This window comes from Macrobrachium nipponense, chromosome 17 (assembly GCF_015104395.2).
Source record: "Macrobrachium nipponense isolate FS-2020 chromosome 17, ASM1510439v2, whole genome shotgun sequence".
Taxonomy (NCBI): Eukaryota; Metazoa; Arthropoda; class Malacostraca; order Decapoda; family Palaemonidae; genus Macrobrachium; species Macrobrachium nipponense.
This window is the reverse complement of record NC_087210.1, coordinates 70,248,297-70,274,907: the sequence shown is the minus strand read 5'-3', so window position 1 is coordinate 70,274,907 and position 26,611 is coordinate 70,248,297. Positions and strand designations below refer to the sequence as shown.

At 43.9% G+C, this 26,611-nt stretch overlaps 1 protein-coding gene across 3 annotated transcripts in view; it reads left to right on the top strand.

Annotated features, from left to right (window-relative positions):
• The window catches only part of LOC135196307 (telomere length regulation protein TEL2 homolog), a 109,530-nt gene extending 84,308 nt beyond the window's left edge, over window positions 1-25,222 (top strand). For all 3 annotated transcript variants that reach the window (XM_064223017.1, XM_064223014.1, XM_064223015.1), the window contains exon 10: window positions 21,211-25,222. In XM_064223017.1, coding sequence (XP_064079087.1) covers window positions 21,211-23,840 — 2,630 coding nt within the window. In that variant the 3' untranslated portion in view covers window positions 23,841-25,222. The remainder of the gene's footprint in view (window positions 1-21,210) is intronic.
• Window positions 25,223-26,611: the final 1,389 nt, after the last annotated feature.

Here is a 26,611-nt window from a genome sequence, read left to right as displayed (position 1 = left end):
GCGACATGATTCTGCTAAGCAGTTGAATGGTCCGAGGGGTAGGCGCATATCCTGGTTATTCTACGGATTGCGACTTAGACGAAAAGTATTCTAATTGAACTGCAACTCGGGTTGCCTGCAACCTCCCAGGAGTTTCCAGTTTCAATTTTATATACTTATGGTGTTGTCACAACAACACCATTTAAGCTTTTATGTTTACACCGAAATTCGTTCGCATAAATATAATTGCTCGAGCATATCTTTTTATGCTCGGTGGTTCTAGCCGAACGCATTCCTTCGTGGAAAGGATTACTTGGCAACTCAGGATGACGAGTCAGCGACAGCTACTGCGTATTGAATTGCCCGAGGCATTTCAGTACCAGCTGCCGCTTTTTGAGATGGACGGTTGGTTGTCTTTCTCACCTTGCTTTGATTTGAATACCAACCGTATCTCTGCCCAACAATCACGGACTTAGTCCTCTTGATTAACGGGGATTCTCGCATACATGAATGACCATCTACTGCTGTGACGCTAGTATTCATCGTCTTCGGTATTGCGAGAATTTTAAACAGAGATATCTATTCGACTCTCATCTTTCTGTTTACCGCACGGTAACAGAATTCTGTAATAGTCTCTTGCCTGCATGTATATCGATAATGCGAATGATTTTTGCGGAATCTGAGTTTGTCCTCAAAATATCTCTGTATTCGAGGTGTGCAATTGTTCATTGTTCACCCCGGATTAGCAGATGTATTGAAAGACATCGCCTACTCCCACACCTGCCAGCTCTACTTCCAACGGTTCAGCCCATGAGAAGCAGTTTCTTCAGGTGGCTCACCCCTGTGTTTCATTACTGAAGAACGCCCCGCTTTCATTGCACTCCGGACAGCAATGAAATGGCGGTGGTTTAGCGTTTTTCAGTCATTTGTAAGCACAGGTTTAGAATCTTGAGATTCCTTCTCTCGATTCAGCTGGAAGACGTAGGTTGCATTCATTGCCTACCTTCGTCTTCAACGGTCACATAGTGTTTGTTTCTTCCTTAACCTTGAACGAAATTCAACGTCTGAGATTTTCTTTTTGCCATCAGAACCATCCGAGGTCTTTTGAAAGCAATTGACTTTCGCCTTTTGAGCTTATGCATTAAGAGATCATCGCCGCGCCGTCCGGCATCGGTGACTAACAAATATTTTATTTGTTTGGTCTCTCAGCATAACTCTTTAAAGGGCGAAGGTCACGTGACTTACCCGGATGCTTGGACAACTTGCCTCTACTGATTCCGAAACCAGTCAGTCGGCAGCTGTCAGAGCGCCCGAGTCAGTTACGAACTATGCTGTGGACTTAGTTCGGTTGTTCCAGAGCAATCATTACTTCGTCTTAATAGCTTATCAGTTATTGAGTACTGTACATAACCAAAGTCGAGAAGAGGGATAGGTCATATGACTATCCCCTTCTTTTCGTCTTAGGTAACTGCATGACTTCTCTTGAGAAGTCAAGCACAAAGGGATGGGGATTGTGACGCTCGATTTCGTACCGATCTTCGTAGCGAAGACTCAGAACCCTTCGGTAACTGACGATTGGTTTCGAGTCCTTCACAATACCCTCCCTAATGGACTTCACCGCCTCCCGATACAAAGGCTATGCTGCTTTGTCCTGTGAAGGCGCGACGGAGCTGTCTGAAGAACTCGAACACACCCAGGATGAGTGTGGACGCCTCTTCATCATTCTCTCGCGTTCCGCAAGAACTTCTCCGTGGAGCAGGTAATGAAGGCAGGCGCCCTGGTCCAACCGGACCGTCATTGCACCTCCTTGCCTACCTTCGGGAATTATTGCCCACAGTTCCTTGGATCTTGTTTTCCTTGGGAACCGTCGGTGGATTGTCAACAATGTGTAGTTAACCAGACCCTCGCAGGGCTGAAACAAAATAACAGGCATTCAAGTCCTGGTGTGGACCGTAAGAATGGATGAGGAATGAGAGTGTGACTGGCTCCTCTTCCCATCTTTTTCTTCCCTCTAACCTTTGGGTAGAGGGACACGTCGTCACCCTGCTGGGTAAGGACGAGATGCAGGTGAGCTACTCAATAGAGCACCATTCTATCCCTTTCACTAGGGATAGGAGTAAATATCCACCACTTCCTCCAACAAGGGGGAGGAAGTGGATGCCAATTTGAGACAAACCCATCATTTGTTCCGACACGGCATACAAACCTTCGGTCCTTTTACAATAGGAAGGTACTAGCGGCAGCTGGATAGGTCGTAAGCTTTCGAACAAGGGGTTCGGTAGTTAACTGCTTGTCCGACAGGCGCGCTGCGCGCGACTGTAGGTAAACAAACCACTTTTGCTTTCGGCCTGCTGGCGTGTGGACGTGTATCATCCGCTCTCTGCCCGAATTTATCGTCGTTGCTTTCGCATGTTGTGTTTTTCTTTTTCTATTTATCTAGTGAAACTGAATTGTAGTACAATCATTTCATATTTATTTCCATTGAATTCATTGTGAATTAAAGGATCTTGGTTTCACCACGCCCGCCCCCGATTACCCGAGTGCCGGGACATGCAAGGGGTAAGTGCGGGAATTCATTTTCCCAGAAATGATCCTCGTATTGTGTATGCTCGGTGCCGAGGGTGGGAGAGCGCTCGCTCCGAGCGTATATTTTGGTTGGAAATGTGTAGAATGAAAATCGTAAGTAAGTGCTCTTTTTCATTTATAGTTTTTTTGACCTGTATGCTCGTTGCCGAGAGAATGCGCTCGGCACGGAAACTTATCTGTATGGAAGTGGAATCGCAAGTACAGTATTCTTTTTCATTTTTCATATATTTATTTTGATTGTAGCAATACTCATTTGGATCAGTTTTTCCGAGCTTACCCAGAAATTGATCTTTTCCCTTTTTATTTTTTGAATGAGTGAAATCGCAAGTGCAGTTCTTTTTCATTTTCATATTTTATTGAGATTGCATTGTTTACTGGGATCAATGTTTCCGCTATTTACCGGGAATTGATCCTTCCCCTTTTTATTTGTATGAAGTGAAATCGCAAGCGCAGTATTCTTTTTCATTTTCATATATATATTGATTGCATCAATTCATTATGGATCAAGTTTCCATAAACCTTGATCCATAAAGGTAAGGAATGGACCTTTTACCTTTTACCCTTGCGCTCGGTACCGAGCGCAAATGCGCTCGATCCGAGCCCTTATTCATTGTGAAGTGAATCGTAATGCAAGATTCTTTTTCATTTTATTCTTTTTTTTTTTTTTTATTATTGATTGCATCAATATTTATTTGGTTCAAGTTCCGCTCAGTCAGGGAATTGATCCTTATGCCCTTGCATTCGGGCCGATGGCACGATTGCTCTCGGGCTCTTATATTATTGTTGGGTACATGGGTGCTGTGCGGGGGTGGGGGAACGAGAACCCCCCCCCCGCTCAGCTCCCACAGATGGCCCTTCCCCTTTTGGGGGGGGGGGGAGGTTATCGGCGTTCTTCTCCTCGCCCGATCCGTCGAGCGCGGGGTTGAGGGCGCTCGGTGCCCCGATGTACAATTGTATTCGGGGTCCTTCCACTCGTTCGGAGAGGGCTCAACCCCCACGCGAGGGGACTTCCCCCCCACTAATCGCTACTACTGTTATTTCCGTAGGTGCTACTGCCACGAGGGTGGACCTTGGTGAGGTATGGGCCGTCCTTCCCATTTGCAGGGCGTGCTAGTGTCCAGGGGCTGCGTGTTATGTCTGGGCCTACTGCGTCACCCATGGAGTGGTGAACCACGCTCCAGGTGACGACGTCCCTCCTCACCTGGTGTAAATCACCTCACGTGGGTAACAGTCTTGCCTACAGCCGCTGTGAAGTGCCGTTCGCCGTACCGAGAGGGGGGCGTGGCCGCCGCCGCTCGTGGTTGCCGCGCTGCAGCGACCACACTTCCGCTGCCCTAGAGCTCGCCCCTGGACCTGCCGCCGGTACAGGATGTTGCTGGCTGCTGCTCCACTTCCTGTGTTTCCCGGTGCTGCCTGCCGTACCTGCCGATTCTGGGCTGACTGTCCATGCAGTTGCTGCGCTGGCTGTCCCTGCCGTTGGCTGCGCGTGGCTGTCCCTGCCGTTGCTGCGCTGGCGGTCCTACCGATGCTGTGCTGGCTGTGCCTGCTGTTCCTGAGATGCCCATACCTGCTGATGTCGTCCCTGTTCGTGGTGGTACTACCCCAGACTTTGGTCTGTCTGTACAGGTGCGTCCGGGCCCTGTAGCTTCGGCTACAGCAGCCCCGGCTCCGCCCTGGATAGCAGATCTTACGTCTGTCCTGAGGAAGCTGACGAAGAAGAGGAGGAAGGTGTCGTCGTCGTCGTCGTCGTCTTCATCTTCTTCATCGTCGTCGGCTGCCGCCTCTTCCCCTTCTGACTTCTAAGGCTTCACAGCCGAGGAAGAGAAGGTTGCCTCCTCCTCCTAAGAAGTCTCCTCGGGAACTTCTCGGGACCCGTCTACCTAGGTGGGACGGGAGGGTTCCTTCCGCTGGTCCTCCTGCTCCTTCGGGAGCGGGGCCCGTCTCTTCTTCCGCAAGGAAGAAGACTACGGGGACCAGAGGGTACGGCTAACACCGGTACTTCCTCGCCTGGTGTCAGTGGTTCTGCCACTGCATCAGGGTCCGTCTCTGCCTCTCGTTCGCGTAGGTACCGAGTGTACGGTCGCCTACCAGCGACCGTGCAGCCAGGAACCAGACCTCTGAGTCCGCTCAGCGTCAGGTTCACGGCACGGGGCGGAAGACTGGTGACAGCCGCTCACGCGACTCACCAGACCAGCTATCACTCTCCGCGGCGAACAGCTGGCTACCCGGGACGTGACGGTCCACGACCGGCCACGGGCTGAGGCTGGGAAGAGGTACCTCCCGTTCGCCGGTGCCAGCCACGGCTGGAACCAGCGACATGACGTGCCGTGAGGACAAGCACGGTCCTCACTGTGACAGTGAGCCTGCAGGTCGCCTGACCGTCGCTCTCACAGAGAGCGTCGGGTATGGCAACCAGCACCAGCTCTTCTGACACTCGAGATCGGGGCCGCTGTGCTCAGTCCAGCCGTTCTCCACAGCGAGACGGTTCGACCAGGCCTGCAGCTCGATCGCCACCACGGGTTGACGATCGCCTGCAGCCCTCCCAAGCCTGCTGGTTATGCCAGCGAGCAACGAGGGAGCGTCAGGTCTGCCTCTCCCGTACCTTCAACCTCCTCGGGTTACACCGGGAGGAGCGAGGTATTGAGGAGTGATCGTGAGGGGTGCGCCCCTCACGATCCCACCACGACGCCCTACGTGCCAGGCACGGTTCTTGGACCGGCCAGGACGTATGCGCAAGTGGATGGGGAAGACCGAGAGGGCTGTCGCTGTTCCCCCCTTCTTAGGAGGAAGGTTCTCGGAATATGCTCTTGTTCGAAGGGCTTAACGGTCCCACTCTGCAAGATGCTGTGACTTCCGAGATCCAGAGGAACTTTGCCGAGGTTATGGCGCTGATTCGTCAGCACAACGACCTCGGGGAAGGATCGCGCTCCCACCAGCAGAGCCACGTCTTGGCTCTAGTCGTTTTGGGGCCCGAGAGGGAACCCAAATCGACGGTGGGTCTGCCGCGATCGGAGCTTGCCGACTGTGTTGAACCAGGTAGTCTCTCGTCTCCGGACAAGAAGGCTCTCTCAGTTCTGGCCGGTCGAACAAGCTACTTCACCTCCTCTACTGCGACAGAGGCGTTTCTACGTGTCTTCGGACGCCGTATTTGAATACCCCTTCGGTCCTCCTGAGAGGTTTCGACCTCGACGAGGACTGAATGAGTCGGAGGACGTATCGGCTCTCTCCTGTCAGGTGTCGATCAGCCCCACCCAGACGACGTTCACAGTGGCGGCAGATCCTTACCTACAGTATGAGTTCGTAACCCTCCTCGGAAAACGTTTTCCTCCTGACGATACGTTTTCCCAGGCTCTGAGAGGCCATCGCCGTAAGGCGATGGCTGCTCCTTTTCTTCTCCAACTGCTAGTTCCGCTGGGAAGCGAGCCCGTATCCATTCCTCCCCCCATTCCCTCTCTCCTTACGGCTACGAGGAAAAGGGAGGGATCCTACAGAGATTTCTCTGTAAGATCCCACGTTAGGGGCTGCGCTACCGGGGGGACCTTCGGGTCCTACCTGACGTAAGCCCCGGTCGTTGAGGAGGATCCTGCCCCTTTCTCGATTTCTACGGGGAATCGAGAGGACCACCAGCCGATATCGTTTGACGAATTCGGTGGGGGTTTCGCAGAGTGCTTAGAATTCTACGGAATTTCTAGCGCACTCAGAGTGTTCGAGTTTTTTTACGATCTCCAAACACTTAGGCGAGACCACGGTCCAAAGTGAGCGAGAATCCCCGATAATTGTTACGATAATCGGGAACCTCGCTTATGCTCGAATTCCTGTAATTTCTAGCATTTTTGGAAGAAGACTGCTGCTGAAAGAAGAGTATCTCACAGTAGGCGATTTAACCTGGAATAGAGAAAAACGGACGGGAACTTCCAGTTTGGCTTGAACTATCGTCTTCGGTATTCTGTTCACCATTGAAGCTTTCCTTTGGAAAGACTTCTCCTTCACTCTCTTGACTAGAGAACGAAGGCGGTCGATCTCCAATCCTTATTCTCATTCCTCGAGGGAAAAGAATTTAGAATGGATGGAGGTCGTTGTACAGAACCTACAAATATACTACGTATATTACCCTCGCGACATGATTCTTGTAACAGTTGAATTGTCCGGGGGTGGCGCATACCGTAGTTAACTCTACGGTTTGTGACCGAGACATTGTATCTTAATTGAACTGCAACTCGGGTTTGCCTGCAACCTCCCAGCAGTTTATCAGTTTCGATTTTAGATACTTGGTATTGTCATGACAACACCAAATCAGCTTTTGTATTTACCGAAATCCGTTTCGTTTAAATATAATTGCTCGAGCGTATTCTTTATGCTCGATGGTTCTAGCCGAACGCATTCCTTCGTGGAATAATGGATTAACTGGCAACTCAGGATGACGAGTCAACCGAGAGCTACTGCGTATTGAACTGCCTGATAGCGGCTCAGTATCAGCTAGGTCTCGGAGATGCAAGGATCGGTTACGTCTCTCTCCCCCTGGTTTGATTGACTACCGAACTGTATCTCTGCCCAACAATCATGGACTTAGGTCTCTGATTAACGGGATTCTCGCAATAATGAAGGACCATCTACTGCTGTGACGCTCGATTTCATCGCCTTCGACATTGCGAATTTTCAACAGAGTATCTCTTGGACTCTTTCGTCTTTCTGTTTACCGCACGGTAACAGAAGTCTGTACTAGTCAACCGCTGCATCGCACCGCGATAATGCGAATGATTTTTGCAGACATCTGAGTTTGTCTTCAAAATATCTCGTATTCGTAGGTGTGCAATTATTCATTGCTCGCCCCGAATTAACAGATATGTCAGAAGACATCGCCTACTCTCCGACCTGACAGCTCTACTTCCAAATGTTCAGCCCATGAGAAGCAGTTCTTCAGGCAGTATTTCCCTGTCTTCATTACTGAAAAGCGCTCCGCTTTTATTGCAACTACGATCCTCACCGGACAGCAATGAATAGCGGTTAGCGTTCTCAGTCTTTGTAGCACAGGTTCAGAATCTTGAGAATCCTTCTCTCGGTTCAGCTGCGAAGACGTAGGTTGCATTTTCTGTACACCTTCGTCTTCAACGACACTAGTGTTGTTTCTCCTTAGCCGAGAATCAACTATACTATGAGTATCTTGCCATCAAGGACCTCGTCTCTAGAAGGCAATTGACTTTCGCCTGTTGGGCACATGCCTTAAGAGAGTCATCACCTTGCCTTCTGGCATCGGTGACGAACAAATTATTTGTTTAGTCTCTTGGCAGAACCCTTTTAAGGCGAAGGTCACGTGACTTGCTCGGGTGCTTGGACAACTTGCCTCCTACCGAACGCAGTCAGTCGGCAGCTGTCAGAGCGCCCAAGTCTGTTACGAAACTTCGCTGTGGACTTAGTTCGGTTGTTCCATAACAATCTTTTCTCGTCCTAACGGCTTGTCACAGTACCCATACCATCGACACCCACCATTGAGTGTCGGTGTCCTATCCACTACCGAGAAGAACAACTTCGCTGCAGATGGATAGACCAGTATGGGTACAGGACATCACCGAAGTCGAGAAGAGGGTTAGGTCATACGACCATTCCCTTCTTTTCCTCTGAGGTAATTGCATGACTTTTCCTGCGAAGTCAAGCATCCAGGGGATGGGGATTCGTGACGCTCGATTTCGTACCGAATTCGTAGCGAAGACTACTGAACCCTTCGGTTCCTGACGATCGGTTAGAGTCCTTCACATCCCCTCCCTAATGGACTTCACCGCCTTCGATGCGAAGGAGATGCTGCTTTGTCCTGTGAAAGCGCGACCGACGCTTTCTGAAGAAACTCGACATCCCAGGATGAGTGTTGAAGACTCTTTGTCAGCACCAAGATGACCTAGAAGTACACTCCCTCGAGTTACACAAGAACTTCTCCATGGCGCAGGTACTGAAGGCAGGGGTCTGGTACAACCAGACCACCGGCACCTCCTTCTACCTTTGATATTGCCCACAGGTCCTTGGATCGTTTTCCTTAGGACCCGTGGTGGCTGCTCAACACGTTGTCTAGCTAACCCAGACCCTAGCAGGCTGAACAGCATCGAGTCCTGGTGTGACTGTAAGAATAGATAAGTGAATGAGAGAGTGACCTGCTTCTCTTCCTATCTTTTTCTCCCACCTCTACCTGTGGTAGAGGATACGGTCATCACCTTGCTGGATAAGACGAGATGCCGGTGAGCTACTCGACAGAGCCCCATCCTATCCCTTTCACTAGGGATGGGAGCGAATATCCACCACTTCCTCCTACAAGGGGGGGGAAGTGGATGCCAACAAGAGACAAAACCATAACTTTATGTTGCCTCTTGCAAATAGGAACTTGTTCTTGTTTGCTGGTACGAAGAGATACGCTTGCCTCTCTCTTAGTACTTGGTCCAGAGGTCTGACCATTGATCCTGCGGTGCACACACGATCAACTCGGACAGAGGCTTGGATCCCTCCCTCGCTCTTACGACCAGGGAGGCATTCCAAGGTTGGGCGAACACCAGTCTGTTCACAAAAGACTCAGATTCCTCCCACCAGAAGTGAGTCTTCCTATTGTAAAAGGACCGAAGGGTTTTGTATGCCGTGTCGGAACAACATGACAATTTGTCCAAAATTGCATTTTTCCTAACTATACAAACCTGAGGTCCTTTTACACATAGCCCCACCTCATGCCACCCCTCACTCTTGCAGTTTTTGCGTTGGGCCAAAAGCAAAAGTGATTTGTTTACCTACCAGTCGCGCGCGCGCGCCTGTCGGACAAGCAGTTAACTACCGAACCCCTTGTTCGAAAGCTTACGACCTATCCACCGCTGCCGCTAGTACCTTCCTATTGTAAAAGGACCTCAGGTTTGTATAGTTAGGAAAAATGCAATTTTGGACAAATTGTCATTTAATGATTGTCTCTTGCAAACAGGAACAAGTTTCTTGCTTGCTGGTACGAAGAGATACGCTTGCCTCTCTCTTAGTACTTGCCCGAGGTCTGACCATTGATCCTGCTGTGCACACACCCCGATCAATCGGACAGAGGTTTGGATCCCTCCCTTGCTCTTACGACCAGGGAGGCACTCCAGGGTTGGACGAACACCAGGTCTGTTTCACCAAAAAAGACTAGATTCCTCCCACCAAGAAGTGAGTCTTCCTATTGTTAAAGGACCGAGGTTTGGGTTTTATTACAGTATCGGAACAAATGACAATTTGTCGGCCAGAAAATTGCATTTTTCCTAACTATAGCAAACCTGAGGTCCTTTACATATAAAAAGTCCCACCTCATGACAGCCCCTTCACTATACAACTTTTGCATGGGCCTAAAGCAAAAGTGATTCTTACTCTCGGGCGCGCGCGCGCGGCAAGATCGGACAAGCAGTTAACTACCGGTTCTCCCCTTGTTCGAAGCTTACGACCGTCCCAGCTGCCGCTAGTTACCTTCCTATTGTTAAAGGACCTCAGGTTTGTATAGTTAGGAAAAATGCAATTTTCGACAAATTGTCATATTTGACTTGTAGGAATCACTTCCTCCGGCTCTTCCTCCCCCTCGCTACTGCTACTAATCTCTTGCAGGGCCTTCGTATGTTGCATCACCTGTAGCTCCTTCAACTCCTCAATTGAGAGTTCCTCCTCATGTTCCTCGATGAGTTCGTTGACGTCGCCCTCATCTACCTCCAGACCCATCGACTTTCCCGAGGGACAACAATCTTCCTCCAGCCGTTGGCCTTGGGGTTTCGAACCCTTCGTTAAGTCCTCCCTTCTGAAACAGCAGTCAGGCCATAGCTTTTTCCATGCCGAGTTCAAGGTTCGTCTCGTTACCTCTTGGCCATGCCGAGTCAACTGATACGTAAACATACGACGATATTGTATGCTCTTTCCAAAAACTCTCGAAGGGTAAGCTTGGTGTTCTCTGTCACCTCAAAGCATCGGCGGAACAAGTGCTTGTGAAAAGCTTTTTAAATTTGCAATGACCTGCTGATCCATTGGTTGCAGGATGGAAGTCGTGTTGGGTGGGAGGTAGAGGACTTTCACAAACTGGAACTCCTCGAGAATGTCATCTTGAAGACCAGGTGGGTGGGCCGGAGCATTATCCAAAATTAATAAGGCTTTCAGTGGGAGGTTATTCTTTTGAAGATATTCCTTCACTGAAGGACCGAAGACGAGGTTTACCCAGGTAATCTGTAAAAAACTGCCGCGTAACCCATACCCTTGCATTCGCGCGCCACATTACGTGCAGTTTTTCTTTCAGAATTTTGTGTGACTTGAACGCTCGAGGATTTTCAGAATGGTAGACTAGCAGTGGCTTTACTTTACAGTCACCACTAGCATTTGCACACAATGCAAGGGTCAGACGGTCCTTCATGGGTTTATGGCCTGGCATCTTCGTCTCCTCTTCGGTGATGTATGTCGTCCGTGGCATTTTTTTCCAAAATAATCCCGTTTCATCGCAGTTAAAGACTTGTTGCGGGATGTAGCCTTCCTCCTCAATAAGCTCAGCGAACTCGACGATGTACCTTTCAGCTCCCTTTACATCGGCACTCGCAGCTTCGCCATGCCTCACCACTGAATGAATGCCACTTCTCTTCTTAAAATTATCGAACCACCCACGATTTGCCTTAAACGTGTCTTCTGCTCCCCCTTCTGAAGTTAATGCCTCTTCCTTCTTCAAATCTGCGTAAATAACGCGAGCCTTTTTGCAAATTATACTCTCCGTCACTGTATCTCCCGCTAGTTCCTTCTTTTTCAACCATATCAAAAGCAGCTTCTCCATTTCTTCATGGACATTTGTCCTTAATTGCGACAGAATTGTAGTTCCTTTAGCTGTTTTTGCACTTTTGATGGCATCCTTTTGCTTTAGGATGGTACAAATGGTCGATGTGCTACGCTCATACACCCGGGCCAGTTCCATCACTCGTACACCACGCTCATGTTTTTCTATTATTTCTCGCTTTACCTCTATTGGCAGCATTCTCTTCTTCTTCTCGCCACTCTCCTTTGCACATACTTTCTTTGGCCCCATGATGGTAGGTAAAAAAGTTCACTAATTCGTGAAAAAACAGCGAAAACACAAGTATAGCTCACAAACAACTTAAATCTGTCGGTCACGTGTGCGAGTGAGCTCGTGGGATGCTCCCAGCTGATGCTGCCCGCGAACGCCAACTAGCGGTGGCGTCCCTGAACCAACTCGGATCTTGGGACACAGCTCGGGTCTCAAAGCAAAATTTGGACCGAATTCCACCTCGGGTCTCAAAGCACTCGTATCACAGGACGCTCGTATCTCGAGGTACCACTGTATCTCGTATTCATAGGTGTGCAATTGTTCATTGTTCACCCCGAATTACAGATGTATAACGGAAGACATCGCCTGTTCCCCGCCCTGCCAGCTCTACTTCCAAGTACTATATTGTCCTCCCTGGATAACCTGAAAGATGATGATGATCAGCCCATGAAAAGTAGTTCTTCAGGCAGTACATCCCTGTGTTTTCATTACTGAAAAGCGCCCCGCTTTCATTGCAACTACGACTTCTCACACTAAACAGCAATGAAATAGCGGTTTAGCGTTTTCAGTCCTTTGTAAACACAGGTTCAGAATCTTGAGAATTACTTCTCTCGATTCGGCTGTGAAGACGTAGGTTGCATTCACCTTCCACCTTCGTCTTCAACAGCACATAGTGTTGTTTCTCCTTAGCTGAGATTCAACTACTATGAGATTTCTCTCTTGCCATCAGGGACCTCGGTCTCTAGAAGGCAATTGACTTTCGCCTGTTGGGCACATGCCTTGAGAGAATCATCACCTCGCCGTCCGGCATCGGTGGCAAACAAATAGACAATTTGTATGGTCTCTCGGCATACCCCTTAAAGGTGAAGGTCCCGTGACTTGCTTGGATGCTTGGACAACTTGCCTCACACAAGCAGTCAGTTGGCAGCTGTCAAAGCTCCCAAGTCAGTCACGAGCTACGCTGTGGAGATAGTTCGGTTGTTTCAGATCAATCATTACTTTGTCCTACTAGCTTGTCCCAGTACCCATACCATTGACACCCACCATGGAGTGTCGGTGTCCTATCCACTACAGAGATGGAGAGACTTCACTGCAGCGGGATACGAGACTTCGCTGCAATGGGATACGAGAATGCGAGACACTTCGCTGCAGGCTGATAGACCAGTATGGGTACTGGACATCACTGAAGATTATGTCGAGAAGAGGGATAGGTCATAGCGACTATTCCCTTCTTTTCCTCTTGAGGGAACTGCATGGTTTTTCCTGCAAAGTCAAGCATCCAGGGGATGGGGATCTGTGACGCTCGATTTTGTACCGAACTTCGTAGCGAAGACTCTGAAACCTTCGGTCCCTGCCGATCGGTTCGAGTCCTTCACAATCCCCTCCCTAATGGACTTCACCGCCTTCAATGCGAAGGAGATGCTGCTTTGTCCTGTGAGGGCGCGACGGCGCTATCTGAAGAGAACTCGACACCTCAGGTCTGAGTGTTGACGCCTCTTCGTTAGCACCAGGATGACCAAGAAAGAAGTATACAGGAACACTCTTTCTGGCTGCGTGAAGTGATCAGGAGGGCGTACGAAGCTGATGGTAGCGATGACATCGGTACCCTTCGTCCGAGAGCCCAAGAAGTCAGAGATATTGGTCCTTCCTTTGTGTTCCGCAAGAACTTCTCCGTGGCTCAGGTCCTGAAGGCAGGGGTCTGGTCCAACCAGACCACATGCACCTCCTTCTACCTTCAGGATATAGCCCACAGGTCCTTGGACACTTGTTCCTTAGGACCCGTGGTGGCTGCTCAACACGTTGTGTAGCTTACCCAGCACCCGAGCGGACAGAACAGCATCGCATCCTTGTGTGACTGCATGAAGGGATAGGTGAGTGAGAATGTGACTGGCCTTCTCTTCCCCATCTTTTTCTCTCCCTCTACCTGTGGGCAGAGGGACGCGGTCGTCACTATGCTGGATCAGGAGGCGATGCAGGTAAGCTACTCGACCGGAGCAATTATCCACCACTTCCCCCAACAAGGGGGGAAGTGGAAGCCAACAAGAGACAACCCATGACTTCATATTGCCTCTTGCAATAGGAACAAGTTCTTGCTTGCTAGTTTTAAGAGGTACGCTTGCCTCCCTCTAATTAATTGGGTCCAGAGGTCTGACCATTGATCCTGCGGTACATACCCCGATCAATTGGGCAGAGGCTAGGATCCCTCCCTCTGCTCTTACGACCAGGGAGGGAATCCAAGGTTGGGCGAACACCAGTCTGTTCTTAAGACTCAGATTCCTCCCACCAAGAAGTGAGTCTTCCTATTGTAAAAGGACCTATGGTTTGTATATGTACCGGAACAAATGGCAATTTGTCGAAAATTGCATTTTTCCTAACTATACAAACCTGATTTCCTTTACATATAGTCACATCTCATGCCACCCCTCACTCTGCGTTTTTCCTGGGCCTTAAGCAAAAGTGATTCTTCACCTCCCAGTCGCGCTGCGCGCGCACTGTCGGACAAGCAGTTAACTACCGAACTCCCTTGTTCGAAGCTTACAACTGTTCCAGCTGCCGCTAGTTACCTTCCTATTGTAAAAGGACCTCAGGTTTGTATAGTTAGGAAAAATGCAATTTTTGACAAATTGCCATATTAACAAAAACAAGAGCATTCAGTAGAAACTGTATCTCAGCCATGGCCACCTAAATGTGTAACCAGCTATAACACATGATATTATCATTATAAAGTGTTAGTTCATCCAGACCTTTGAGCCTAATAAAGGCTCTTCTTGGGGTGTGTGTAAACTGCCAGAACTTTGTCTTTGTGCTTGTTAGAATAGCTTTAAAATCAAATATACACAAAGTTATGGAATTTACGTATATTTATTGGGTGACCTTCTCAAAATTAACAGTGGGAGAAAATGATACATGAGAAGAGTTTGTTTTGCTGCAGGATGTTCAATTATTTCTCCCCAAGTTAATCGTTTTGAGGTTATAATAATAATAATAATAATAATAATAATAATAATAATAATAATATCCTTTATTTCGGCTCGGGGCCATATACAATGAATATACAAAATACACAGTGACATACACAATCTAGATATATGAGTCAACATGATAGGAAAAATGAGTAATCGGCACTTATCCACAAAATAGCTGAGGTAGCATAAAAGATAGTAATCATAATACTGGTAATAACAGTAATAATATTGGTGAGAAAAAAAATGCATTGAGAGTTATAACAGTTAGTGCGCAGATTATATAATTTAAATTTCAACTAGAGACCTTAAATGGTTACAGTAGTCAGGTCCAGAGGGCTAAATACATAAATTGAAAAAAAAAAAAAAAACTAACTTGATAGTAATCACAGTAATAATGAAAAAATAAAATATCAGCAATAAATATAATAATGACAAAATCTGCAGATGACATCTTGCTAATACAGAGATTAAGTCCTTTAGGGGACAAAGGCCTCATTTTCTCATCTTTCCCACAATTTAGATCTTCTTGCTTCACTCCTTAGGATGCTTTGTATGAGCGAGTTGCTGCTGTTTCTCACTCGGGTTACCAGACTGGACATTGTTCGCCTTACAATGATTTTTAAATTGTCCAGGTGCTTTTCTAAGAACATCTGTGTGGCGGAGTGGTAGCGTGGAGTGTTTGTGAGGCGTCTCAGAATGTCATTGTGCACAACAGTGATACGTCTCATGGTCTCTCGGGTATAGTTCGTCCAGAGGGAACACCCATAGATACTGTAGCAGTACGAGCGGAAGAGCAGCAGTTTCATGTCTCGGTGACAGAAGGCAAACCTCCTTGCAGTCATGTTGCCAGTTGCACATAGTTTACGACGCCTCTGTTCAATGTCTGCCGTATCTTTTAGGTCGTCGGTGATAATGTGACCCAAATACGGAAATTCGCGCACAAATTCCAGCCGATGGTTTCCGAGGAAAATTTGTGGTTCTGCAATATGCTTAAGCGATCTCGGGAGCAGTGACATGCACTGGGTCTTGGTTTCGTTGTAGATTATATCAAATTCCTCTGCATATTGGCGGCAAGTGTCGTTGAGTTGTTGGAGGCCATGCACTGATGGGGAAATCAGAACCATATCATCGGCGTAACAGAGGTTGTTTATAGTTGTTTCATTGAAAGTGCATCTGATTGGGAGTGAGTTCAGTTTGACATTCAAGGCATCTGTGTACATATTAAACAGGTATGGAGAGAGAATGCCCCCTTGCCGAAGCCCGTTTAGGGAGCCGAAGGTGTACGATAATACGTTGCCCCATTTGACACAGAATTGCTGTGTGGAGAACCAGCAATGTAAAATGCCAATTAGATACAGGGGTGTGCCCCTTTTATGCAGCTTCAGGAAGAGCTTCAGGTAGTTTACTCTGTCAAATGCTTTTCTCACATCTACAAAACATAGGAAAACAGGAGATGCTGATGATAGGTAGTAGTTCAGCAATTCTTTCAGTATGTAGATGCAGGTGTCGGTTGAGTGGTTTGCTTTAAACCCGAACTGGTTGTCAGTGGTGTGTAGAAAGGGGAGAAGTCTCACGAGAAGAACCGACTCAAGTATCTTCGATGCGATCGTTGTGATTGCCAGGGTCAGCTGCATCCTTTAGCTTGTTTTTGATTAATGGTATCAAGTGAACTAAGAGTAGGGAGTCTGGAAGAAACTGGTGAATTATGCATGCATTGAATAAGGCAGCTAGCAAAATGTAAATTATCAGATGGCAGAATTTGAAAGCCTCTGCGGGAAGACCATCACAGCCGGGCGATTTATTATTAGGTATGCTGTTTATGGCATCGCTGATGTTACCTGGCGTAATACGGTCTGCAAAATGAAATTAAATGTTGTCATTAAGGAGGTTATCTACCTCCCTTCGGGAATCCTGATCATTTATGCAATTCAGGATATTATTGAAGTGATCACCCCACATCCTTGCGATAGCCTCGTCTCCAACTGCTTCCCCTACTCTCTGTGATAGCTTTTTAGTTTTGGGATTTAAGGACTGGATATCTTTCCAAAGACGAGGGTAATCACCAGATTTTAAGTTTCTAGACATTGCATCGGCTCTTAGTTGTTTTTCATTTAACCTGCAGTGCTTAAGAGCAAGTTTGAATTGCGCTCTCGCCTGCCTCATTAGTAATGCAGTGTGTCCTTCCCTTGGGCTGCCATTTTGCCTCCACAGTAAAAACATATCTCGTGAGTATGTATACAGATCCTTAACCAAGTCATTCCAACCAGGTATATTACGAGAATTACCTTGACGAAATCTATAGGCAGTCGTGCCCGAAGCAAGCATAGCGGAGATTATGTTCGAATAGAATTAATTCAGATCCCTCTTGTGGTGGTCATTTCTACATTTTGTGTTGGTACAAAGTAAGGCACCAGCCAGTTGAATTATTGACCGCAACCTGGTTTCCGTGTTCGCCCTAAAGTATCTAGTTTTGTGTTGGTTTTTAAACTCCCAGTTAACCGCTGGTGGGCGGTCAGTTAGTGGGTTCACAGTAGGGAGGGATGGGGTACTGAATGACACCTGTAATGGGATGTGATCGTAGCCCGTTGCAAGATTGTAGCGAATATTGCGGGTCATAATAGAATCATGAAGTTGTGGAGATGTGATGCAGTGTTCCAGCCAGGAGGTTGTAATTGCGTCCGCTCTATTATGTACATATGAGTAGGAGGAGGGAGGGAGGAGCATTACATCGCTAATTTGGAGAGCATGATTTTGACAGAAGCGAGTAAGTTCATTATAAAATTGTTTTGTGGGGTGAGAATGAAGGTCCCCTATTATACAAATATGATCAGCAGGAGAATCTTGAATAATACTGTGTAACCCTAGGATCATGCAGTAATGATCAAAATTATTGTTATTTTCCCATGGCATATAAACATTAATTATTAGGATTTTAGAGTTCCCTACTGTCACTTGAAGCCCAAGCAATCTGTCACTCCTGTAGGTCATCACCTTTATCATATTGTCTAACGATTTGTGCCATAGGAAAGAAAGTCCCCCTTTCGGGCGACCGGCTATGATTTGATCTGTAGCTTGCATCGATGAAGTCGAGAAGGTTCTGAAGTCTTCATGAATTGAATCGCAGATGGCAATGTCATGTGGCCAGAAGAGCGTTTCTTGCAATGCAATGATGCCGTTGAAATTTTTGCAGAACATGTTTAGGAGAGGAATGTTCCGTTTGAGGCCAAAAATATTCCAAGAGATTATGTTTAATGTATCCATGGCTACTCACGAAGATGGGAGATGAATGCGCTGATCATTTGGGTGGATGGGGGGTTAGCCAGAGGGAGTGGGCAGTCACTCGCCGTGGGCGGTTGGCTGGCACTTGCGGTGGAAATGACCCTGGTTGGAGTGACAGTAAGTTCCCCTGGGGGTGGTTGGTCCCGGATTAGGTTATATCTTGAAACTAATATATTAGGACCGAAATTCTCGCCTTTAAGAACGTCGAGGTGTTGAAATAGGCAGGTAATCCTACAAGCCACTTTGTTTACTTCTGCATGGGAGTTCGTGAGAGATAAGTGGGTCAGAGCCAGTGAGAAACTTGACTCTCTCCACTATGGCGTCTAGCGTCACCGATGAGCGCAGATTGGGAATTGCTACATGACATCTCTTCTCAGGTGTCGGGCGAGGTGAAACACGAATGTTGGTCTCCGGTCCAGCGGCCAAACGAGAGGTTCTTCTCTTCTTTCTGCTTTTTTGTATCTGCCAGCCGCCAGACCCCTCAAGATCACACTCATCTGCATCTATGATGGGGGGTTGGCGGGGAGAGATAGGGTGGGGAGGATCACAAGGGCTGGTAATCATCACCAGAGGTCTATCTTCCACCGGGGGCACTGGGGAGGTAGGGGAGGTTTGGGGACCAACTGTCCCCTCAGAACGGCCTACAGGTGAAGGGGGCACTTTCGTGCCCTCTTCACCTTTAGGCCGTTCATCCTGTAGGAAAAACTGGATGCCGCATTCATAGGAGTTTGGTGGCTATCTGTGCGATTGTCTATCGATTCTTGCACTCCTTTGATCGCACCCCAGATCCGTGTGAGATTATTTGTTTCCACCGTTTTAAGACTGTCTAGGGATTCCTGTAGTCCTTTGATCACGTCCCAGATTCTTGATAATTTATCATTTGTCTCCTCGATTTTTTCTGAGTTTTTTCCCATTATTTCTGAGAGGGATTTTGCTGTTTGGAAGGCATTTTCTGCCGTGTGGTACACCGCGGGTAGGCTTAGGTCAGCGGCAGATGATTGTATTTTGTTAACCTGTTTCCAATTCTAAGGTATCCTCCCAGTACAGATATATATTGACAAAAACATAATACTGAATAGGAAAATTTGTAGTACATAAAATATTTATATTACATACAGTAATATAATTTGTGGCTCCCTTTTCTTTATTGTTTTGTCATATGCTGTATAAGTGCATATTTGTTGTACACAAACCCATTGCTTGTATATGGACATCAGTGGTTGTCAAGTGACCTAGACCTTGCAGTCTTGTCTAAATGTGAGGTTTTGATGATAATGATACTTGATCAGATTTGTAACTTGGTTATTGTAGCTAGTTTGCAGAAAACTGGTTTTGGGACAAAGTGGTGCAAAAGCTAAGCACATGTAGGAAACTGTTACTAATGCCACTTTCTGTAATTGTTCTTTTTAACCTGAGCCTCCTACTCTTGCAGTCCTATGGGCAAAGCTTACAGTATTCCTAGGTCAGTGCCTGTACATTAAAAGGATTATCATTATGCCATTGGCCTTTATTTTTATAAGGTTTATTTGCAAGAAGCTATCCAACTTATATAATTATGCTTTTGGGCAAGCTCTATTAGAGTCTAACAATAAGACAGTGATTTTATTTAATTAATTTATTTTATAAATTTTAATTGGTCACTCAGAAATTGCAGATGCTTGTGGTGTTACTGTCTAGGCTCTTTTGCATTTTACTCATACTGTTTTGAACTCTATCATTGATGGTCAGCCTGTAATTAGTAAACTGATGTATTTTAGGAAGCCCACATTAAAGACTTACAGTAGGTATTCCTGCCAAATGTAAGTAGTTTCTCAGGGTTTTAAGGATCCAGTGGAGGTTGCTATTGTTGAAGGGGGATCCTTTGAGACATTAATTTTTCTCGAAAAGAATGGCTCCAGAATTAACCCCGGGTCTCACATGTGAAGTGAAGGTTAGGCTTTCTGTAGGCTAATGTTATCCTGACACTTGTTACTGTAGGCTATTTTTTTTACCCCAGATGGTCATTACTATGTAGCTCAACTCCATAATAATAATGACTAAACAGCAGTAATATTATTATTATTATTGTTATTATTATTATTATTACTACAGTAATTGTTGTTACCAGTATTATCATCATCACCAGTACTGTAAAATGAATTATTGTAAACAAAGTACCATTGATGTTCATCAGTACAGGCTGATCCATCATACTTTGCTATACCTCAGCACACTATTAGTAATGAGCTGGAAAATGTATAGGAAAGAAACATAACTGACACAGAGAGGAAAGAATTGATAAACACAATGTTAAAGAAGCATTAAAGCATGACCCCATCATATGAAACGGGAGGCATGGATGCATTTCCATGTGACTGGTGGGATCAATAGCAGAGAGCATTTTGTTCAGTGGTACCTCTAGCTTGCTTTGTATTGTATATTTGGTAATTTTTCTGCTATACTGTAGGTGCTTTTGTTTTGATTTTTGCTGTAGTTAATGTTTGGTAATGTACTGCTAGTTTCCTTTAAATATTATGTGCTGACAAATATTCTAGTAGTATATTAAAAAAGTAAACCTATTATGCCCATAACCATATAGTCAAGGCCACATAAGTTTGCTGCCCAACTACCAAAATTGTACCAAGTACCACCCATGCAGTGTTTCTTGCCTTATATACAGATTGATGCACTGAATTGAAACACAAGGGACAGGAAAATTCATTTGATCTTGGAAATTTACCTAATAATGTGACATTGCAGAGAAATTCTACAAATATACTTTATGAAACTAGCCTGAAGACTTTTTTTTAAGGAAATCTTGTCTTCAATAGTGAGCTTGTTAGGTATTATAGATTTATTTTCCAAGTTTTTGGACATAATGCATGTGGTATTTTGATGAAATTTGATGGCATGACTTACTAATGACTATGTATGTGGTCAAGTACATTGCAATTTAAGAGGAATTATATGTGCATGGTCTGCATTTTTTTTATAGTTTTCAAGGTAAGAGGTACATTTTTAAGACCATTTCTTGAACAAGGGTAAATTGTTTTTTTTTTTACATTATTTTACTCATAACTGTAGGCTGAAACTTATTTTATTTCCACTATGGGTGTTCAGTGACCCTGAACTGTAGGGGAGAATGGGCAGATGAAAGTGGTTTTATGATTTTTGTAAGTCATGTTGTCCTTCATAAAGTAACGCTGTTGTTTTAGGTGTAGACATGATGACAAAAGCAATTCATGTGGGATAGAGAGATGAATGCTGTACCTATTTTTGTGTGATAAAAATTCTAGTAGTTGTGAGTGAAATAAGCAAGTGTTTAAATTTAGATGAATTTTTTTTTAGTTTGTGTAGAATATAGTGTGAATTTAAGTGGAAAAAATAGTGTTGTTCAATTTTCAGCTGCAAGGGGAGATGTTGATGAGCCTGAAAGAAGAATACACAAAAACGATAGAGATGATGAAAAGGAAAGTAAAACAGAAGTGAATCAGAAGCCACAGGGCTCAGATGTAGCATCGCTTTTAGCTGAACAGAAGAGGCTCCTCAAGATATTGGAAATGGAGCTCACCAAAGGTCCCCCTAATATTAAGTTGGTTAGATCAACACTGGAAAGCATGCTTTTTTGGCTTCCTGGGGAATTCACTCCACAGAAATATGCTGGAGTAGACAGTGCAAATGAGGGTGCTGCAGTGTTTTTCCAGTATACGTATGGACAAGTACTTGAGGTACTTGTCAAAAATTTCATAAGTGATGGTGTATTAAGGAAAGATTTTCTGTGTAAAAAGTTTGTTTTTGATTTCCTTGAAAATGGATATCTGGAAGAAAATATTAATTGCTTGATAAGTGTTGCATGTAAAGCAGAGGTGAATAAAATGAAACTCATTGTTCAGCTTTTAGAAAAATTGCTTACATCCACCTGTTTGATTAGTTTTTTATTGAGGTATTGTTCACAAACTGTGGATAAGAAGGGAGAAAAAACTTTATTCGATGAAACAGTACGACTGTATGTTTCTTTGCCTGACAGAATAGCCAACAAACTTGAGAGAGATTGTCCTGACTTTCTAATGCCACAAATGTTTTGCAAAATAACTTCTTACCACCTTTTACAGGCGATATACTTTATAGCTAGTGGCCTTCGTAATGAAGTACCTGGAAATGCTGAACCCATTGCAAAGCTGTTTGGACGACTGTGTCTTGTCAGTGACACAGAAATGGTTTTAACAACAATGGTACCATGGTTAAAAATATGGGGAATGGGTGATATGATAATTCAAAGAGTTGTCCACAAAATGTTTACTCATGTTCCTGATGTTGCATGTGAGAGAGTAATCACAACATTATTGAAGATGGAAGTTGATGATATGACCTTTTATATGCTTTTGGGTGACTGTGGTATAAAGAATTCTAAATTGAAGTATCTTTTTACACAGAAACTCCTCATCACTAGGCATTTACCTTTTGCTTCATCAGTTCCTACTATAATAAGATACTTAGGAAGAGCACAAAGTAGCCATGAGGTTCTTAGAATTGTCTTTCAACAGTTGTTAGATACTTGGAGTGATAAGAGTATCATGGCACACAATTCGTTTGAACACCATGTTCACATCACTAGAGGCCTTTTAACATGTATGGGTCTCTTTACAAAAGCAGATGTAGAAAACTGTAGAGATGAAGCCATTCAGTTGCTGTTGCATGGAGTTGGAAATCACTTGGATGTCCCCAATCACCAGTCAAAGCTCATAGGCATGATCACAGCAGAGGAATTGACAAAAGTATTTAATGCTGGTGGTCCTGTTTTAAAGTTTGATTATGAAGAATGTGAACTTACCTTGGAGTTGAAGAAATTAGTGAACCTATCGGAAAACAATAAACCTACGTGTAAGGATAATACTGAAGTAAATTTCAGCAATGAATGGATTGGAGATTTTGAAAGTGAATTGGTTAATATAGGTATTTTAAAAGTTGACACTGGTTCTAAAGAAATAAAATCTGTTCAGAATAAAGATTCAGTTCCTTTGGATGGGAATTCAGGGAGTCATGTTAAGAATGATGAATTTATAAATATTTCTGCAAACACACTTCCTGAACAAGATAATGATTCTGATGATCTTGACAGTGATGATGATGAATTCCAGCCTTATGACATGTCAGATGATAGAAAACAAATCAAAGTGAAAGAGCCATCTTATCCTCAGGAGATTCTAGATTACCTGATAGAGGGAGAAGCAGATAAAGTAGAAGCTGCATTAAGGGTTTCTGAGCAAGTTATTCGTCAGGAAATCAAGAAGCAAGATTCAGACTTGGCTGTTGAAATGGCTAAAGTTGTATTACATTTAGAAAACAAATATGATATTGAAGGCTTTGAGGACAATAGACTAAACACTTTGGCAGCTCTAACTTCATCTCATCCAATGCAGTGTGCTCTTTATTTAGGTAGAGAATTTTATGAAAGAAATTATAATATACGTCAGAGATTGGACATACTTCATGCCTTAGGCCACTCAGCTGTTGAACTTTCTGGATTTGGTTCTGGCAGGTCTTCTGACTTTACTCCTAGTAAAAGCAAAAAGAAGGAAGTTTTAAACAACAAAAATGAAATGAAAGAAGTTGCAGGCTCTTTTTTCTATCCCCTCGTGCATGGATTGTCATTTGTACAGCCACATCTTGATTTGCTAGGCTGTGATCGTTTTCTTTTGTGTGACCTCCTAAAAACCCTTGGCCTTATTGTAAGTGTTACGGGTCAGTGTGAACTCAGTCTCAAGATGGCTGGATGTCTTTTGGAGGTAACATGGCCTCTTCGCACTCATGAAGATGCTGATGTGCGTGCTGCTTGCCTGGAAGCTTTGTCTTCAGGTTTAGAAGTGGTTCCAGATTCTATGCTATTGGCATTAGTTCCAGGGGAAGTGGTTGAGTTACGTCAGTGGTTAGGAATTACTTTAGAGAAAGAGGAAGATAAGAAATGCCAGCTTTTAGGGATGAAGTTGGCATTAAAATTAGATAAGTGTTTCAAAGAGCAGATTGGTATTCATTAGTAATTTACCTCAGATCATTGAGGGTTGTTTGAAGAAGACTACATCAAACAGTTTTATGATGCACCTATAAAACACTGGTATAAACAACAGTTAACAATGTGTAGTGGTGTTTGTGAGTACCTTAAAGTGTGTAAAATGTTCAAGAGTTTACTAGATATTATCTGGCTACTGGATCCCAGAGGAGTGAATAACATCTGCAAATAATTTTATTCATCCCATAGGCAGAAAAATAAGTTGTGAGTATATGAGTTGCTGAGTAATTCACATCTGCTCATTATGTAATATATAAAAATTATATTTATTGTATTGTCTCACAAAACAGTGTCATTCCTTTTATCTTTTATAAATAATGAACTATTAGAATTTTTAACGCAGCAAGTGTAATTACCCAGTCTCTTTCCAACTTGGAATTAGGAAGAATAAAATGGTAAGACAGTTTAGTTTGCATTGCTGAACAAATAAATTACATATTAATTTGCATAGTGTTATGCCAATTCAGGTTGAAAATTTTAAGTAATAAGTATGAGCCATCTATCTATGGTAATGTTCTTGACATTGGAGTAGAGCAAATTTGTTAAGTTTTTTTTCTGGAAAGTATAGCTAATGTTGGAACAAGACGGGTTATTTCAGACATGTTTGTTTAATAAAAAATGTTCGACTATATTGTATGTTATAGTAGTGGTATTTGAGAGCATTGAGGCTTCATGGTACTTATCTTACCTTTCTGCAGTACTGTCACATGTGCCCACATAGAGAACCACCAAAAAAGTCATTAACGGGTTTCACAGACACATAATTCGGTGATAGCACACACAAGTCCTGCATTGGCTGGGTATTTACTGTAGTTGAGCAGTGGGTATACTATTTTTGTATCCTTTTTTTATTGTTTTTCGTGCTATTGAAGCTGCTGTTGGATTGAAAATGATCCTGAATGACTTAATTTGTCAGCCATCCTATGCATTGAAGTATTTGTCATTGTTAGATTAGAGCTTTAAAGAACTTGAAAATTTTCAGTTTGCCCTCTATATATAAATCATTTGTGATGTGAAAGGCCACATAAAATTTTTTTTTTTAATATAAAACTGTTTAGGGTCAAACAAAATTTTCACGTTGCATAAATTACTTTTTAAGGTTCAGCACGTACTTACATTTGTTCGTTTGTCCACCTCATTAAATTAGATTTTTGGGGTTAATTTTGATTTAAAGTTGGATCAAGTAAAGCAGAATCATCTTTGTAAAACTAGTAGTTTTACACCCTTGTATATCTTCATCAAACTTTCTGTATGTATATAGTACTAGTTTATATTTTGTATACTGTGAAAATGATTATATAGTGAATACTTCGAATATGGAAGCACAAAATAAAAGTTGTAATACTTTGATATCTTGTTTTCTTGCCATTGATAATTTATTACAGGTGAAAGTTGTTTTATAGTACGTACAGTAAAAAGAAACAACTTTTTTTGGGGGTGATGGGGTGTCACCACCTACAGTATACTGTGCATATCATGCTGTAGCTAGAACAAAAATGTTAATTTCTGTGCCTTTGGTCTTGGCTTCCCCCCCCCCCCCCCCATTCGTCTCTACCCATTTTACTCTACAATTTTAACCGTGCCATGCTTCTTTTTATACCAGATCCTTCTCAGTCTCTTAAGTTTGATGACGTGCTTTAGCTTTATTAAGCTTTTGATATTACTGGTAAACATGATTTATTTTTCCTCTTCATATTAATACTGTAGGGCTCATGGCCATACAAATGTGATGCATTCTTTATCCTGCAATAAAATAATGTAGACGTTGATTCTCGAAGCTTTCCACATGCTTCATGCCCCAAACTCACATGTACATCATTGGAAGAAGTCAGTTTTTTCCATCTGCTTTGTACTGGAAGGCATTCCAGTATTTACTGGTACTAAATTATATTTGTTTATTGGTGTTACATTAATTTATTAAATTTGTTTTGTGGGAGAGGGTGGGTTTCTATCCAGCTGCCATTGTAAAGTCACTCGTGTAGTCTATGGAACGTTTAAGTTTTCAGACTTTTAAGGATGGCCTAAAGAACTCATCTTTGAATTAGAAATGATAAGAGGACAACCTGAAGGAAATAAAGAAAAGTAAAAGGTACAAACTGCTGTATACTGCAACTAAAAGGTGGTTTTGATGATGCTTTAGTATTTCACTGTCTACTTTGTGCCATGCTAGGAACATACTTGAAGTATCTCCCTACTGTATATGGAATAGCTGGCCAAATATTCTATTAACTCCCAGGAATACTTGAAAATTTCTTGGAAACTCTAATTTTTTGGTATTAGTTATAATTACATGTACGTATGTGATCAGTAATTGTACAAATGAGAAGAAAACTTGCGCAAATTTTTAAGAATTATTTTATTTGTTAAGCTATTACTAATTTTCAAGGAATTATTGATTTTTCACACTTTACGTACTGTGAATCTATAATTGTATGACTTGGTGATATGGTTAGATTGTATATGCCTCACTTGTCTGGTTAGAATTTTAAGTAATAATTTTGATCGTATGCATCTGTTCAACTGCTTTAGTAATTCTACGAAGATTTTAAAAATTACAAGTCAATTTGTTGGTATTTATTAAAGTTGGACATGAAAAAATGCATTACAGTATACTTGTTTAAAGTAGTTTTTGTGTATTTGCTGTTACTGTAATAAGGAGTTTCCATTTTAGGTAATAGTTCTTAACAGTTTTATTGTATACACATATGTATAACATTTTGAAGAAAGGGGGTTAACAGT